This window comes from Salvelinus namaycush, chromosome 16 (assembly GCF_016432855.1).
Source record: "Salvelinus namaycush isolate Seneca chromosome 16, SaNama_1.0, whole genome shotgun sequence".
In the NCBI taxonomy this organism is placed as follows: Eukaryota; Metazoa; Chordata; class Actinopteri; order Salmoniformes; family Salmonidae; genus Salvelinus; species Salvelinus namaycush.
In genome coordinates, this window is record NC_052322.1 from 29,975,387 (window position 1) to 29,994,851 (window position 19,465).

Genomic DNA, 19,465 nt, shown 5'->3' on the forward strand with positions numbered 1-19,465 from the left:
CCGCCTTTTGAATGATGCAAATCGACAGCAAATCTCGCGCTGGTTTTCCGCACGTTCGGCGACTAGTCGTTAAATAGCTATTACTTTTATTGACAGGTGCATTGGAGATGCTACAGGTGCATGGTATGGATTTTTATATGAAACACATTCCCATAGATCACATATATTAAGTGCACCAATATTGACGATTGCATGTGTTTTTATTAGCTTGGAGAGATAGTTGAATATGTAGGTTATTGTGAGGTGTAGTAATTTACCTGCCTTCTGAACTGCAAACGATTTCAATGTCACTCAGCATTGTTTATAGCCATTAAGCGAGACTGTGAGCACAATGGAACTCAAAGTAGAATCCGAAGAAATGGACTGCAACCAGCCACCCCCAGTTGAGGCTTTTGCGCAAAACTCAACGCTGCACGGAATTTCGCACATTTTCACCTATGAGAGGGTCTGCATCAAGCGCTGTCTATGGGTCGTGTTCTTCCTGGGCTCCTTGACTTTCTTACTGTTTGGGTGCGTGGACCGAATACACTTCTACCTGGAGTACCCACACGTCACCAAACTGGACGAGATCTCGACCCCGGTGATGGTGTTCCCCGCTGTCACGTTCTGCAACCTCAACTCGTTCCGCTTCAGTCGCGTGACGCGCAATGACCTGTACCACGCAGGGGAGCTGCTAGCGCTGCTCAACCAGAGGTGAAGTAAACAAGTGGCACGCGATTCTCTATAGAATGCACTAGGTTACTTTTGTCCAGAGCCCTGAAATGGTGCCATTTCAGATCCAGCAAAACATTTTAATAGTAGGGTATGTTGCCACTGGGCAAAAACCGGTTGAATCAACATTGTTTTCATGTCATCAAAAAATAAATACATGTGAGGACGTTGAATCAAGGTGGGAAACTAATTGGATTTGCAAAAAAGTCATCAATGTCAGGCCATTTAGTCTTTTTTCACCCACATTTGAACCTTCATCCAATGATGGTGAAATGTTTTGTTGATTTCTCGTTGAATTCATGTTATTTGCCAACTCAACCAAATGCAAATTAAAAACTAGACGTTGAACTGATGTCTGTGCCCAGTGGGTTGTGTATTAACCCTACTAAAAGCAACACTCAGATGTAACACTCACAACACTTTTTACCTTAACACCAAGATTTTAACAATTGCAAATTTGCTGTGCATCCTTAGGCGAACACATTTTTACAGGAAATAAGTTGGCACAATTAATAGTTTTATTTTATAAAGATAGAAACTTTGAAAGGGTGTGTTTTTCCCCAAACATACTCAGCATAACTGATTACACAATTGTTCTATATAAACAAGTGGATTATTTATCTTTAGCCTCCCCTACTGGTATATACTGTGTATGTATGCATATATCTAACTTCATAGATTTAACTTCATTAGATTACATATACAACTTTTTCTAAATGACAAAATATTACATACATTTACCTCAAAATATTCTATAATCATATATATATATATATATATAAGTTCATAAATCTAACTTCATCAGATTGCATACAGTGAGCTCCAAAGGTTTTGAGACAGTGACACATTTTCTGTTGTTTAGGCTCTGTACTCTAGCACTTTGGATTTAAAATGGTACAATGACTATGAGATTAAAAATTAGTGGACCAAAAGTATTGGGACAAATTCACTTATATATGCATAGCACACAATGACTAATCAAATCAAATTGTATTTGTCACATACACATGGTTAGCAGATGTTAATGCAAGTGTTGCAAAAATGCTTGTGCTTCTAGTTCCGACAATGCAGTAATAACCAACAAGTAATCTAACCTAACAATTTCACAACAACTACCTTATACACACAAGAGTAAAGGGATAAAGAATATGTACATAAAAATATATGAATGAGTGATGGTACAGAACGGCATAGGCAAGATGCAGTAGATGGTATCGAGTACAGTATATATATATATGAGATGAGTAATGTAGGGTATGTAAACATTATATTAAACATTGTTTAAAGTGGCTAGCGATACATTTTTTACATACATTTTTCCATTATTAAAGTGGCTGGAGTTGAGTCAGTATGTTGGCAGCGGCCACTAAATGTTAGTGGTGGCTGTTTAACAGTCTGATGGCCTTGAGATAGAAGCTGTTTTTCAGTCTCTCGGTCTCTGCTTTGATGCACCTGTACTGACCTCGCCTTCTGGATGATAGCGGGGTGAACAGGCAGTGGCTCGGGTGGTTGTTGTCCTTGATGATCTTTATGGCCTTCCTGTGACATCGGGTGGTGTAGGTGTCCTGGATGGCAGGTAGTTTGCCCCCGGTGATGCGTTGTGCAGACCTCACTACCCTCTGGAGAGCCTTACGGTTGTGGGCGGAGCAGTTGCCGTACCAGGCGGTGATACAGCCTGACAGAATGCTCTCGATTGTGCATCTGTAAAAGTTTGTGAGTGCTTTTGGTGACAAGCCGAATTTCTTCAGCCTCCTGAGGTTGAAGAGGCGCGTAGCTGCGCCTTCTTCACCACGCTGTCTGTGTGGGTGGACCAATTCAGTTTGTCTGTGATGTATACGCCGAGGAACTTAAAACTTACTACCCTTTCCACTACTGTCTCGTCGATGTGGATAGGGGGTGCTCCTACCACTGTAGTGTTGTCTGCAAACTTGATGATTGAGTTGGAGGCGTGCATGGCCACGCAGTCGTGGGTGAACAGGGAATACAGGAGAGGGCTCAGAACGCACCCTTGTGGACTACATCAAGCTTGTGACTCTACACATTTGTTGGATGCATTTGCTGTTTGTTTTGGTTGTGTTTCAGATTATGTTGTGCCCAATGGAAAGGAATGGTAAATCATGTATTGTGTCATTTTGGAGTCACTTTTATTGTAAATAAGAATAGAATATGTTTCTAAACACTACATTAATGTGGATGCTACCATGATTAATCAAATCAAATGTTATTTGTCACATGTGCCAAATACATCAGGTGTAGACCTTACAGTGAAATGCTTACTTACAAGCCCTTAATCAACAATGTAGTTTTACATTTTTTAATTTAAATAAATAAATACATTTAAAAAATGATGTAAAATAATATTATATTTATAATAACGACATTTGTGCAACTGAAATATTCTCACTCATTTATTCACGATTCATTCAGGATTATCCGTGGTAGCATCCACATTAATATAGAAGTGTTTAGAAATGCATTCTATTCTTATTTACAATAAAAGCGACTCCAAAATGACACAATACATTATTTACCATTCCTTTCTATTGGCCACAAAATAATCTGAAACACAACCAAAACAAACAGCAAATGCATCCAACAAATTTGAAGAGTCAGAAGTTTGATGTAGTCATTGCGTGCTATGAATAGTTTTTAATACATAACTGAATTTGTTCCAATAGTTTTGGTCCACTAAAATGGGGAGACCATATACAGAAAGGGCTGTAATTTCTAAACGGTTATGCTCAGTCTGACAGTCTGCACTCTATCATTTCAAATCCAAAGTGCTTGAGTACACTCCCAAAACAAACTAAAAAATTGTCACTCCCAATACTTTTGGAGCTCACTGTATATAACTTTTTCTAAATGACAAATATTACATACATTTACCTCAATCTTTTGTTGGAGTGAGATAAGGAATTGAGATGAGAGATTACATTTTTAGTTGAGCAAGAGTAGTGGGAGCCAGGGAAAGTGTTGGTGACATGAAATGGTTTCTGTGAAAATTAAAGGCTGGGGGCATTTTACCCCGGTGGGGGAGGGGGGGAATCAAAGAGAGTTAATTTGTCATAGTCAGTAGTTACCTCAAGGTAGTTACATCCTCGGGAAGCACTTTGTCACTCTGATACTTCCATTTCCTTACTGTTGGTGAGTCATGCCAGCCACGCTTAGAGAGAAAGCCCCAATTTGTCTGCCTTGGATGGATGAGCCGAGAGGACTTTGCCGTCACAAAACCCCAGAGAAGAACAACAGCAGCTCAGTGAGAGAATGGTATTAACGCCTCGCTCATTGGTCCACAGCTCCATGTAGTCTACAACTTGGAATAATAAGATATGTGGGACTTAAAATGCTGGGAAAGGGCTCTGATGGCTCTGATTAACATGAGCCAAAGTTAAACCATATTTGAACGAATGCATTTTGTTGACTCTCGAAGACCGCCCTCCACAGTCTTTTCTGTATATTGTCATTTTAGTCCCAGCATTCCATCAACCTCATTGTTACCCTACTTCAAACTTACAGTTGCTTGATGTTTCCACTAGGAATGACAGAAAATGTATAGTTATCTATAGTTAAAAAAAAAAATGTTTATATTGTAAACAGTAACATCTGTTTGGTCTAGGTCTGTGAACTAGACATGGGCAAGAAGGAGGGAGTGGTGAAGAGGGGGGCGGGGGGTGCATCATATTTCCATACAGACAGTTTATGACTAATACCAGCCTGAGACACTGTGATAAACACACTGCTATTCCCATGGTGTCAGTTTCGTCTCAGAAATGTCAGTGCTGATGGTTGATGAGACAATCACAGCAGCCCTGTCTGACTGCATCTCTCCCTGTTTGATTGTTGACGCCTGCTGGACTTTGCAGCAACAGCTGCTGCATTTCCTCAACGCACACAGCATCTGACGTGGAGTTACAGGAAGCACACCCACACACTCACACACAAGTGGAGAGGAAGGACTGTCACTGGACAGAGAGAGACAGGAGAGATAGCGAGAAAGAGAGAGGGAGTGAAGAGACAAGAAATAGATAGGAGGGAGCAGATGAGAGATGGCTGAAAAAGATGGAAAGAAAAACTAGAACTGATAGAATTAGGGATATGAGGCCCAGCAGGCACCAGTGTGTTTAGTGGTTTGGTTTTCATTCAGGGGGAAATGTCCCCATTTCATCATTTATGACAATTCCACACTGTCACTAAAATTAGCACTTCAATCACAGTGGTATGGCTGATGAAAGCTTTGTACAATGTAACATCTGGTGTAGGTTTCTGTTTCTTGAGAGATAGAAATTGTACATATTTGTGAATTTAAGCTTTATGAATGAGTAAATCTCCTTATCCTCCCTCTCAGGGGAAGAAACTTGTGTCACATTATCAACAGCGATCAGTTCCAATGTAATATCATATGACAGCAGATCCAGTATCTGTTTGAAATGGTAGACCAACGTTCCATAATCTCGTGGGCACTTGGTCTGAGGCAACATTTATAATGTCATATTCTTTAGAAAAGAAAGAACTCGGTAGATGAGATAAAAGGGCAAGCTTTTCATTTCCCAAGAGGGAGAATTTAACAATTGCCGTTTTCAAGAAGTCTGCTTTTTCCATTCAGGGAGTCACTGAGAATGGTTGCTTAGCAGAGAGGAAAATATCAGGCTTTCTTCCCCAATCCCACAACTTTAAAAACATTTGAGTTGTTAGGCAAATTAGAGTTGGTGCTTATTCACTTATCCCATCTCCCAAGGTAGAGAGGCGATGTAGTTATTCCCTCATTTGTTAAGCCCTCATCCAGAAATGAAAGCACTTTTGGTGTGAAATCCAATTGAGCATCACTCTGTCTCTCTCTTTCTACCCTCTTTCTCTCTCTCTCCCTGCCACTTTTAGTGTTTGCAATGGCTGGTCTGGGGAAATGTTTTGTGGCGTGATATTAAAACTCCATCCATACTTGGGAAAAAGTGTCTGCCGGGGCTGATTCTGTCAGGCTTGTGTGCGTTTGGGATTTTATTTCATACTGTAAGTGCACACTTGGCAGCTTTGTCCACTGCAACAATATTGGGGAGCAAAGGTCTCAACTCTATTAAGTCCTGCTTTAATCAACGGAAGGCTTTGCCTGAGATGGCACTTAGCAACAGCCAGAGAGAACATCTAAATTGGATCAGATCAGTACCTTCCGAGGTACTGGGCCATGCTCTCACCTCATCGGCATAATGAAGTTTTGAACCAAATTTGTGAGGTGGAATAGTAGGTAGGCAATTCAATGTTTAATGGCTTTCAGTTTGATGATTCTGGCTTTCTACTGAACTTAGATTACTCAAGGGATTTGATGGCCCTGTAACTCCTAGTCTTTTTACATAGATTGGCCACACAGTTTAATGCAACACTCTACTTTTGAGATTTGTTGTGTGTCCATTCACACTGCCAACACCAATTGTTCCTGTGCACAAATATGACTATAATCCCCTTCTTATGAGCCAAACCTATTTGAAGAAGCCTAAATCCTGCTCATTCTTTTACAGCCCTATAAAGTTTTGACGTGTTTAATGATACCACAGCACGGCATCGCCAAGTCAATATGGAGTGTGCCAGTTGACGTTATGCTGCTATGTATTCTTGCTGGGCAGCAGGCAAACATTATGGTCAGATTTAGTTGGCCTCTCAGCTACTCTATTAAAAGATGAACTCCCACTGATAATGTTGTGTGAGTGGGATGACTCTCCCTTCCAACTGTGAGTCACGCGCAATTATTCTGTGCGTAGATGGAATGAGGATAAGCACACACACACACACACACACACACACACACACACACACACACACACACACACACACGTGTTGCCGCTCTCTCACACACACACATGCACACACAGATGCATGCACTCACACACACACACACACACACACACACACACACACACACAAATACACACATGGGTACATACATGTACAGTACATACTACACCCAGAGTTCAGTAGGCTACACACCACAAAATAAACATGTGTGAGGGCACTAGGTACACAGGATTTATAGACTTGTGGACAAACATGTTTTCTAAGTGAGTTGTTTATATGTTTTATAAGTAACAAAGTACATTTTATAAGTGGACGTTGTGTGAGAGAGCTTTTCATCAAGGCTAGTCTTTCCAGCCAGACTTGCAGCTGAGGTAGCAAGTGCAACACTTCTAGTAGAGTATGGCTCATGATCAAGCTAGATCAAGGTTACTACAGCCTAGTCCTTGGAAAAGGTAATAGAAAGACAGTTTGTTCTTCTCAAGAGTTGGGAGAATTCGCTTTATATTAATAAACCAAAACTAAAGAGATTCACAATCAATGTATTTAATGTAAGATCACGATGTGCCTGTGTCTAAAAACCTTTCAAAAATAATTTCTTGTTATGCCATTTCCATACATTCACATCTTATTCTTAAGAGCTCAAGTCTGCTCAAACTGATTGTCAAGCTTTCAAAAATATTTTTTTAGTGGGAATCAAATCACATTGTATTTGTCAGATGCTTCGTAAACAACAGGTGTAGACTAACAGTGAAATGCTTACTTACTGGCCCTTCCCAACAATGCAGAGAAACAAATAGAAATAATAGAAAAATAATAACACAAGGAATAATTACACAATGAGTAACGATAACTTGGCTATATACACGGGGGAACCAGTACAGAGTCAATGTGCAGGGGTACGAGGTAATTGAGGTACATATGTATACTGAACAAAAATATTAATGCAACATTTAAAGGGTTCATCCCATGTTTTTAATGAGCTGCAATAAAAGATTCCAAAAATGATCCATATGCACAAAAAACGTATTTCTCTTAAATGTTGTGCAAAAATGTGTTTGCATCCCTGTTAGTGAGCATTTCTCCTTTGCCAAGATAATCCATCCACCAGACCGGTGTGGCATATCAAGAAGCTGATTAAACAGCATACAATGCCTTGCAAAAGTATGCAACCCCCTTGGTGTTTTTCCTATTTTGTTGCAATACAACCTGTAATTTAAATAGATTTTAATTTTAATTTTATGAAATGGACATACACAAAATAGTCCAAATTGGTGAAGTGAAATGAAAAAAGTATGTATTCACCCCCATTGCTATGAAGCCCCTAAATAAGATCTGGTGCAACCAATTACTGTCAGAAGCCACATAATTAGGTAAATAAAGTCCACCTGTGTGCAATCTAAGTGTCACATGATCTCAGAATATATACACCTGTTCTGAAAGGCCCCAAAGTCTGCAACACCACTAAGCAAGAGGCACCACCAAGCAAGTGGCACCATGAAGACCAAGGAGCTCTCCAAACAGGTCAGGGGCAAAGTTGTGGAGAAGTACAGATCAGGGTTGGGTTATAAAAAAATCTGAAACTTTGAACATCCCATGAAGCACCATTAAATCCATTATTAACAAATTGAAAGAATATGGCACCACATCAAACCTGCCAAGATAGGGCCGCCCACCAAAACTCACGGACCAGGCAAGGAGGGCATTAATCAGAGAGGCAACAAAGAGACCAAAGATAACCCTGAAGGAGCTGCAAAGCTCCACAGCGGAGTTTGGAGTATCTGTCCATAGGACCACTTTAAGCCGTACACTCCACAGAGCTGGGCTTTACGGAAGAGTGGCCAGAAAAAAAGCCATTGCTTAAAGAAAATAAAACACGTTTGGTGTTCGCCAAAAGGCATGTGGGAGACTCCCCAAACATATGGAAGAAGGTACTCTGGTCAGATGAGACTAAAATTGAGCTTTTTTTGCCATCAAGGAAAACACTATGTATAGTACAAACCCAACACCTCTCATCAGCCCGAGAACCCCACCCATCATGCTGTGGGGATGTTTTTCATCGGCAGGGACTGAGAAACTGGCCAGAATTGAAGGAATGATGGATGGCGCTAAATACAGAGAAATTCTTGAGGGAAACCTGTTTCAGACTTCCAGAGATTTGAGACTGGGACGGAGGTTCACCTTCCAGCAGGACAATGACCCTAAGCATACTGCTAAAGCAACACTCGAGTGGTTTAAGGGGAAACATTTAAATGTCTTGGAATGGCCTAGTCAAATCCCAGACCTCAATCCAATTGAGAATCTGTGGTATGCCTTAAAGATTGCTGCACACCAGCGGAACCCATCCAACTTGAAGGAGCTGGAGCAGTTTTGCCTTATAGAATGGGCAAAAATCCCACTGGCTAGATGTGCCAAGATCATAGAGACATACCCCAAGAGACTTGCAGCTGTAATTGCTGCGAAAGGTGGCTCTACAAAGTATTCCCTTTGGGGGGGTGAATAGTTATGGACGCTCAAGTTCTGTTTTTTTGTGTTATTTCTTGTTTGTTTCACAATAAAAAAATATTTTGCATCTTTAAAGTGTTGTGTAAAACAAATCAAATCAAATGTTATTTGTCACACATACACATGGTTAGCAGATGTTAATGCGAGTGTAGCGAAATGCTTGTGCTTCTAGTTCCGACAATGCAGTAACCAACTAACAATTCCACAACTACTACCTTATACACACAAGTGTGAAGGGATAAAGAATATGTACATAAAGATATATGAATGAGTGATGGTACAGAACGGCATAGGCAAGATGCAGTAGATGGTATCGAGTACAGTATATATGAGATGAGTAATGTAGGGTATGTAAACATAAAAGTGAATAGTTTGTGTAAATCAAATGATACAAACCCCCCAAAAATCTATTTTAATTCCAGGTTGTAAGGCAACAAATTAGGAAAAATGTCAAGGGGGGTGAATACTTTCACAAGCCACTGTAATCTTTACACAGATACCCCCTGGGCTGGAGACAATAAAAGGCCACTCTAAAATGTGCAGTTTGTTCACAACACAGTGCCACAGATGTCTCAAGGTTTGAGGGAGCGTCCAGTTGGCATGCTGGCTGCAGGAATGACCACCAGAACAGTTGCTAGAGAATTTTACGTTCATTTCACTACCATAAGCCACCTCCAACTTTGTTTTAGAGAATTTGGCAGTACGTCCAAACAGACTCACAACTGCAGACGTGTAACCACGCCAGCCCAGGACCTCCACATCCGTCTTCTTCACCTGCGGGATTGTCTGAGACCAGCTACCCAGACAGCTGATGAAACTGAGGAGTATTTATGTTGGTAATAAAGCCCTTTTGTGGAGAAAAAACAATTCTGATTGGCCTGGCTCCCTAGTGGGTAGGCCTATGCCTTCCCAGGCCCACCCATGGCTACACCCCTGCCCAGTCATGTGACATCCATAAATCTATGGATTTAAAAAGGGCCTAATTTCTTTATTTCAATTGACTGATTTCGTTAAATGAACTGTAACTCAGTAAAATCCTTGAAATTGTTGCATGTTGCATTAATATTTTTGTTCAGTATACTGTACATATACAGTGTACATATACAGAAAGTATTCAGATCTCTTGACTTTTTCCACATTTTGTTACATTACAGCCTTATTCTAAAATTGATTAAATCGTTTTTTCCCCTCATCAATCTACACACAATACCCCATAAAGACAAATCAAAATCAGGTTTTTACATTTTTTTGCAAATGTAAAAAACAACAAAAAAACAGATACCTTCTTTACATAAGTATTCAGACTCTTTCCTATGAGACTCGGTCAATGCAGATAGTCCGGGTAGCTATTGGTTAACTATTTAACTAACTATTTAGCAGTCTTGTGGCTTCGAGGTAGAAGCTATTCACGGTCCTGTTGGTTCCACTCTTGCTGCATTGGCACCGCTTGCTGTGCGGTAGCAGAGAGAACCGTTTATGACTTGGGCGGATGGAGCCTTTGACAATTTTTAGGGTCTTCCATTGACACCGCCTGGTATAGTGATCTTGGATGGCAGGGAGCTCGGCCCCAGTGATGTACTGGGCCTTCCGCACTAACCTCTGTAGCGCCTTGCAGTCAGATACCAAGCAGTTGCCATAAAAAGGGATAATTCAGCCAGTCAAGATGCTCTCAATGGTGCAGGTGTAGAACTTTTTGAGGATCTGAGGGCCCATGCGTAATCTTTTCAGCTTCCTGAGGTGGAAGAGTTGTTGTCGTGCCTTCTTTACGTCTGTGTTAGTGTGTGTGTACCATGATAATTCCTTAGTAATGTCGACACCTAGGAACTTGAAGCTCTTGACTCGCTCCACTACAGCCCTGTCGATGTGGATGGAGGCATACTCTGCCCTCCGTTTTCTGTAATCCACAATCAGCTTGTTTGTCTTGCTGATGTTAAGGGAGAGGTTGTTGTCCTGGCACCACACTGGCAGGTTATTGACCTCCTCCCTATAGGCTGTCTCATCGTCGGCGTGATCAGGCCTACCACCGTCGTGTTGTCAGCAAACTTAATGATGGTGTTGGAGTCATGCGAGGCCACACAGTTGTGGGTGAACAGGGGATACAGTGGGAGACTAACCATGCACCCCTGAGGGGCCCCGTGTTGAGGGTCAGCGTGGCGGATGTGTTGTTGCCTACCCTCAGCATCTGGGGTAGACCACTAAGAAGTCCAGAATCCAGTTACAGAGGGAGGTGTTTAGTTCTAGAGTCCTGAGCTTAGTGATCAGCTTTATGGGCATTATGGTGTTGAACGCTGAGCTATGGTCAATCAACAGCATTCTCCTCTTGTCCAGATGGGAGAGGGCAGTGTGGAGTGCAATAGAGATTGCATCATCTGTGTATCTGTTGGGGTGGTATGCGAATTGGAGTGGGTCCAGGGTGTCTGGGATGATGGTGTTGATGTGAGCCATGACCAGTTTTTCAAAGCATTTCATGGCTACAGACAGATTCCCTTGGCATTCTTGGGCACAGGGACTATGGTAGTCTGCTTGAAGGTATTAAAGAGTGGGAAGAGGAATAGCAGGAAAAAGGGAATGAATCTAGCTCTGTTTGAATATGCTGAAATTGAACGTTTGTGACGAGACTAATAAAACTCCCTCTTTTGGACTCATTCCTTCTCACTTTCTTTGTCTCTCTCTCTCTTTTTTTCTCTCTCTCCTTCGCTCTCTCTCTGTCTCTCTAGGTATGAGATCAGGGACACCCATTTGGTGGAGGAAAGTGTTCTGGAGACCCTGAAGGTCAAAGCTGACTTCCACAACTTCAAGCCCCGCCCCTTCAATATGCGTGAGTTCTACGACCGCACAGGACATGACATCAAGGAAATACTGCTGGCGTGTCACTTCCGGGGTGCCGAGTGCAGAGCCGAGGACTTCCAAGTGGTAAGTTACCTGAAGACCTCAGATCATCTTTCAAAAAAATGTTTTATGTACCAAAGAGAGGAAAAACAGAATCTGCTATTACTGTATCTCCCAAAAATGGTATAATACAGTATGTGAATCTCCATTCTGCCTCCCGAGTCTGTTCCTAGTGTATTTGACTGCACCTCAAAGTCAAAATTGACCTATTTCACAATTAATTAATTAAATGTATTGCTTTAATGAGCGTGGTGGCCCTACTGTGCTTTGTGACTCAACCAAGCATGAATGCCCTCTTTTGCTCACTCACCATGCCCACAGATGCTGTTTGAGAGGTCTGGCAACAAACAGAATCCCTTTTTTGTAATGTGTTTGTTAATTCCTTCAAACAGTGTTTGTACTGTAGAGAGTGGCTGGCACGGCATACTGTGTGGCGCTATCCTCAGAGACTTGGTGTTCAAAGATGCATGTGGGAAGTGGATGTGGAATATGTGGTAGAGAGTAGATGAAAGATGCATGGGAAGGGAGACATTACATAGAGTTGTGGGATACTGTATGTAATGGATGGTATATGTGGGTGGCACAGTAAACGTTTGTTCTGTATTTACTGCAGCTAGCTACTGCTACTTCAACATAAGCTTTTACTTTGAAATCTCCCACTGGGTTACAGTCTCCTCGCCATAAACCTGCTGCGTTGGCTGATGATAGATCCTCTACCAGTTGCCAAAAGTCTCTCAGGCATCTTCCATTCATTTTCAGTCTTGGAGAGTACACTGCCTTTATGCTCTGCCCACTGCCCCATTGTTTAGTTTATATACAATTGTGATTGTCTTGGACACCATGTGATATCTCACCAGAGGACAGTTATAGAGGAGAGAGAGAAAAAGAGAGCTACAGTAGTTTTCCTATAATGATGATTGACAGAGCATATCAAGTCCCTTATAGCAGCTGTGGCAAGGAATATTTTGTCATTATACTGCACAGTATTCATTCATCTTTGCCATTTTCACTAATGTGAAATGAACTGTGCACTTTCCCAATCATGGCTTACAATACGTAAGTGGTCTAGAGAGGTTGTGATATCTATTATGCGATACTAATGTATCATATATAATCTTTGCTCATACACTGGCATGCACAGTTTCACAACTGTCTTGTTGGGTGTATGTACACTGAGTGTACAAAACATTAGGAACACCTGCTCTTTCCATGACAGACTGACCTGGTGAATCCAGGTGAAAGCTATGATCCCTTATTGATGTCACTTGTTAAATCCACTTCAATCAGTGTAGATGAAAGGGAGGAGACTGGTTAAAGAATGATTTTTTTAAGCCTTGAGACAATTGAGACATGGATTGTGTATGTGTGCCATTCAGAGGGTTAATGGGCAAGACAAAATATTTATGTGCCTTTGAACGGGGTATGGTAGTAGGGGCCAGGCTCACCGTTTGAGTGTGCCAAGAACTGCAACGCTGCTAGGTTTTTCACACCCCAACGAATTGAGGCTGTTCTGAAGGCAAAAGGGGGTGCAACTCAAAATTAGGAAGGTGTTCCTAATGTTTGTACGCTCATTGTATTTCAAAAGTTAGATACGTTTGCATCACATGTACCCAAGGCTCAAAGTAACCTTTCTATTTTTTATTTAAGAGACAATTTTAAGAGCGGAGTGTTTTTTAAAGTCTTTTCTCTTTAATACATCTTTAAAATTAAACACCCCGGCAGGCCGACACTGTCCTGTTCCACTCCCCTCCTGTCCTCGCAGCACTGCTCAGAGAGAGTGGGAGAGAGAGAGCGAGAGAGCGTGAGCGAGCGAGAGGAAGAGAGAAGGAGAGCGTGTGAGAGAGACATTTCTCTCCCCTTTGAAGACTGGCGTGGCTCTCAGGAAATTGCATCTGGACAGTTAGGACTAGGGTTGCAAAGGGAGGGTATACTACCACTAAACTACCATAATTTGGTTATCTTTCAAGGATTTTATGTAATCTATCACAAGACATCTAGTGGCCCTTTTGGGTACTTCAGATTATCACAGGTGTCTGTAATAATCTCTGGCCCTCTGTGTGGCCTTATCACATGTACAATATATTAAATAATTAAAAAAGATGATCTAAAATCTAATAAAATATAATGACAAAGCTCCGACCCAACTTTGCTATTTTGTGATTATTTTGGCATTTTTGACAACATGTATCCGCTATAATTTCTTATGATCTAAAAAAAACTTTGAACATCAGATCTGTAAACTCCCAGAATTTGGGTATCTTTCAAGGATTTTATGTAATCTATCACAAGACATCTAGTGGCCCTTATATTAACTGTGTGATTTGATCTCTAGTCGTGCTCAATTGTTCTGTCACTTCTTGTATGGTGAGCGCCATTAAATCAAACAAGCATTTATTAAGAATCTCGCAGATCAACTTCGCCCAACTCTCCACCATGCTTGAAAATATGAAAAGTCGTACTAGTGATGTGTTTGCCACAAAAATATCGCTTTGTATTCAGGATAAAAAGTTAATTTCTTTGTCACATTTTTTACAGTTTTACTTTAGTGTCTTGCAAACAGGATTTATGTTTTGGAATATTTGTATTCTGTACAGGCTTCCTTCTTTTCACTCTGTCATTTAGGTTAGTATTGTGGTGTAAGTACAATGTTGTTGATCCATCCTCAGTTTTCTCCTATCACAGCAATTAAACTCTGTAACTGTTTTACAATCACCATTGGCCTCATTGTGAAATCCCTGAGCGTTTTCCTTCCTCTCCGGCAACTGAGTTAGGAAGGACACCTGTATCGTTGTAGTGACTGGGTGTATTGATATACCATCCGAAACACAATTGATAACTTCTCCATGCTCAAATGGAAATTCAGTGTCTTTTTTAAAACATTTTCACCCATCTACGAATAGGTGCCCTTCTTTGCGAGGTTTTGGAAAACCTCCCTGGTCTTTGTGGTTGAATCTGTGCTTGAAATTCCCTTCTCAACTGAGGGACCTTACATGTAATTGTATGTGTGGGGCATAGAGATGGGGTAGTCATTCAAAAAATAATGTTAATCACTATTATTTCACACATTTCCTCCGACCATTTCTCCGACCATTTCCTGGTTGCTAAAATTCGTATAGTTTTCCTAATTTCAGTTTATGTGACAAAACAAAACTTAAGAATGGGAAGCATAGAAATAGCACACATAGAACAGATCTACTGCTTCTTAGACTTGCTTTCAATAAGCATGACAGATCTATAACTCACATTTCTATCTGAATTTGGTCGGTTTGCCCAAAAAGTTACATCTTGCATCTTTAAGTGGAGATCTCTCAACAATCATTCTCATGATAGCACTTTGGTAATAGTCAGTGACAAATATCATAGGTAATCAGGGATGGGCTTGGTTAAGACCCTGGATGTGAGACCAAAGGGTAGCTGTAGATCAGTGGTCACTAACCTTTTCTGAGTCAAGATCACTTTCGCAGTCAAAAAGCAAGCTGAGATATACTGCTCAGATGTTCTTTTTTTACATTAACCTCACACAAACAGTTTTGTAGGAATGAGGTTTGGGCAGTAGGCCTAATACATTATCACAGCATATTGGCTATTTGATTGGCCTGCCAATATTGTTAATCAGACCATATTATATTGAAAAACTCGAGCTTTGATAACAAAATAGATCAGTTGGTTTAGCACTTGTGAGGCACTGTGGAGCATGAATTGAAATAATTTGCTTTTTATTTTACTGGACTGATGGTACCTGCATCTGATGGTCAACGAGGTCAAATCATGATGTCAGTCATCTTCAGGTCGAAAATTCGGAGCTCTAGAAAGTTGTCTGAGTTTCCGACTTGGAATTCCAAGTTGGATGACGTTCAAAACAATTTTTCCCAACCGCCTCTCACGGTCCCTGCTCTCTCCTTCCTTTCCTCCGGTGAGACTGACCAGAGAGAGGGGACACCGTCTTCCACCGGATGGTGAAACTCGAGTCGCACCGCATCTGCCTCATGCACAAATTCAGAGGGAGTTAAATATTTTGTAATATTAAAATCGACACAACGAGCTGCTAATAATAATGAAACGCAGGGCTATCGATACTTGGCTACTCATTCATTGCAGCTGCAGCCCAAGCGGAATTACGGAGAAGCGTGTTTTGTTATAGTGTTGAATAAAAACAGTGACAGTGCTGAATATAAACTTAAACATGAACTCACTCATAAAAACAGCAGCTCTTTGCTGTATTCGTTGACGGTCTCTCTGTGGTCATGGTTTTAAAGTTATTAAATCTTACGTAGGCTAGTAGCCATTTAAACTTGGCTGTGGCCAGGGTCATGGAAGCTCTGTAGCCACGGTGATTTGAGCTATCCGATTGGGCAGCGCAGTACGTGCACTCGATTTAGTCACAGATTTGCCAGTCTGCCAGGTAGGCGGAGTTTGTCTCATGTAGGCGGAGTTTGTCTCATGGCAACACTTTGCTTACCCGGTGCGCAGAACTTTTAAATCAAGTGCACCTACCGGCAACAGCTCAACATGATTTTAAAGAAGGAGCGCAATCCTTTATCGTTCGCTGGCTTTTCTACAGAAATATTTGGTGATCGACTAGGAATGCCTTGAAGATCGACCAGTCGATCGCGATCGAACGGTTGGCGACCAGTGCTGTAGATAGATAAATTCTCCAGTAGGTGCTTCCCAGCCTATCGTTTTTTCTGATAGTGGAAGATCTGACGTTGTTTTAAAGGTACAAATTCAACAGATTTTATACAAGGTTTGTCTTGTTGAAATTTGTTTACCATGATGACATAATCCTGTGGTTGAAATTTCACCCTCAAAACAACAGTTTACGTTAATGTATTTTCCACATCACAATACGTTGACAAAATACATTGAAACTATGTTGATTCAACCAGATTCTGCACAGGGGGTTGAGGTCAGGTGATATTTTATCATCTCATTATCCAATCATTACGCTCGTTGAGTAAGATGCTATCGAGGATGAGTTTGATGAGATTTTGCCTTGGACAATAATTGTGAATGATTTATTCCATTATGATATGCCAATCACTGGGATGGAGATTATATATTGCAGAAAGTGCCTGGGGAGATGGATGCTTGTAGCCTACATTTTAACAACCAATCCAATGACGTGGAATAGTGGCAGGCCCAATTGCATCTGATTTAAAAACTGACTGGTGTTGACCAGGAAAAAATACCACTCATTTAATTAAAAGATTAGAAAATCATCCTTCCTAGATAGTTATTATGATAACGACCTCATTCTTAGACTATTGCTTTATTTGAAGGGTTATCTTCAAAGCAATAGCCCTATGTACATGTCAATGTAAGGAGATAAATTACTTTCCTCTTGATATGCACTGAGTACTTTTTGAATCATTCACTTTTGGCTGATTTGCATTATTCATGTCGGTACCCAAACATACCCCCTGGGTGTAAGTGAGGTTATTAAGACATAATGATAGTGCGCTACTGCGAGAAGCAACTTGGAAACATATTTGCCTGAGATATTCATATCCACAATCAAAGTGTGTTGAGAAAGAGTGTAAATTGCGAAGTGATTTCCAAATGAATAAGCATAAATGATAAAGAGGCAGCAATTACAGAGTCATTGAGTGAATCCTCCACCCTTCCTGGCTGTCAATGACTGGGGGTGGAATGGAATGATCATGGATAATTGGCCTCTTAAACATGGCCGTGGGACAAAGCGATGGAGCTGGTTCAAAAAGCCTCTCAATTGAACTGAAGGAGAGAATTGAAAGGAGTGAGCGAGCGAGGTGGAGAGAGAGAGAGAGACAGAGCGACTGAGAGAGAATGTAGAGTGAGAGCAGGATCAGAGAGAGCGAGAGAGAGAGGTGGAGAGAGAGCAAGACAGAGTGACTGAGAGAGAATGTAGAGTGAGAGCAGGATCAGAGAGAGCGAGAGAGAGGTGGAGAGAGAGCAAGACAGAGCGACTGATAGAATGTAGAGTGAGAGCAGGATCAGAGAGAGCGAGAGAGAGGTGGAGAGAGAGCAAGACAGAGCGACTGATAGAATGTAGAGTGAGAGCAGGATCAGAGAGAGCGAGAGAGAGAGGTGGAGAGAGAGCAAGACAGAGCGACTGATAGAATGTAGAGTGAGAGCAGGATCAGAGAGAGAGAAACTGAGAGAGACACATAGAGAAAGAGAGAGATACAGTAAGAGAAAGGGTGAGAAAGCATCCTACTCTGGGGAGCTCTGCCTCATGCTCTGCTGGTCGGCAGCTCTCTCTTGTTTGTCAAAAGCAGGCTTTGACAAGTCTACCCAGGGAACCAAGTTTAAAGTTTAAAGTTGTATTAGTCGTATGTACAGGATACACATGGTATACACCATCCAACGAAATGCTCACTTGCAGCATCCTTATTTGCTGGAACCAGGCACAGCAGCTCTGTTAGGTTACTGTGTGCTTCTTCTGAGCTCTCTGCTATACTCTGTGCCATGACAGCTGTGCTATTACTTCCTCTGATCACATTGTCTGTCTGTCATGTCGATGCTGGCAACAACCTTTTCCTTGAGAAGTTTTTCGGTGATAGACAAATGCAAAGCAACAAATCGTTGGCTTCCTCACAAAAACAAATGTTGATCTTTGCTGTGGAAATGACGGAGTCCATCTAAATCATCTTGGCTCCTGGACTCTGTCCACACATTTCAAGGCTGCGTTGAAACAATGACTGGTAAATGATCCAAGACCAGCTCAGTTATTAATCCCTACCATTGTGACAATGAGTCGTCGTAATGCTGCGTCAAATGTACATGATCTTAGGGGCATTGGCAAACACAATGTAAGTCATTTAATTTATGTACCCCTAATTGCACCGAATACAACTGTTTTGAGCCTATAAACCAGAGTTACACTGTTAGCACTGAGGCGGTGAGCAATAGTAGGAAGACCACTTTATGCAGCTCACCCTGCACTATCAACTCCAATGTAAATAACATGAGTTAGTCTACCTCTGATAAGCTTCCCAGTAAAGCATTAAAAACAATCAAAAGCAACCCAGAAAAGTGCTAAAAATAGCCCATATTAACATATTTAGCCGAAGAAACAAGGTCCATGAAGTCAATAACTTGCTTGTAACAGATGACATTCATATTCTGACTATCTCTAAAACTCACTTAGATAATACCTTTGATGATACAGTGGTAGCAGTACATGGTTATAACATTTACCGAAAAGACAGAAATGCCAACGGAGGCAGTGTTGCGGTCTATTGTAACGGCTGTCTAATGCCTCCTCCTCGGATGAGGAGGAGGAGTAAGGGTCGGACCAAAACGCAGCGTTGTATGCAGACATAAAGGATTTATTTAAATAAAGAAAGACGAAACACGAAAACTCTTACACAAACTACAAAACAACAAACGACGTAGACAGACCTGAACTTGAGAACTTACATATAGACACGAAGAACGCACGAACAGGAAAGACTAGCCAAACGAACGAACAAACGAAACAGTCCCGTGTGGTGCAACAGACACAGACACAGGAACAATCACCCACAAACAAACAGTGAGAACAGCCTACCTTAATATGGTTCTCAATCAGAGGAAACGTCAAACACCTGCCTCTAATTGA

The 19,465-nt window shown here is 41.3% G+C and overlaps 1 protein-coding gene across 1 annotated transcript in view; it reads left to right on the forward strand.

Moving 5' to 3' along the window:
• Window positions 1-331: 331 nt before the first annotated feature.
• LOC120060753 (acid-sensing ion channel 1-like) overlaps window positions 332-19,465 on the forward strand; it is a 102,291-nt gene continuing 83,157 nt past the window's right edge. The window contains exons 1-2 of the mRNA XM_039010164.1: window positions 332-693; window positions 11,712-11,907. Coding sequence (XP_038866092.1) covers window positions 332-693; window positions 11,712-11,907 — 558 coding nt within the window. The remainder of the gene's footprint in view (window positions 694-11,711; window positions 11,908-19,465) is intronic.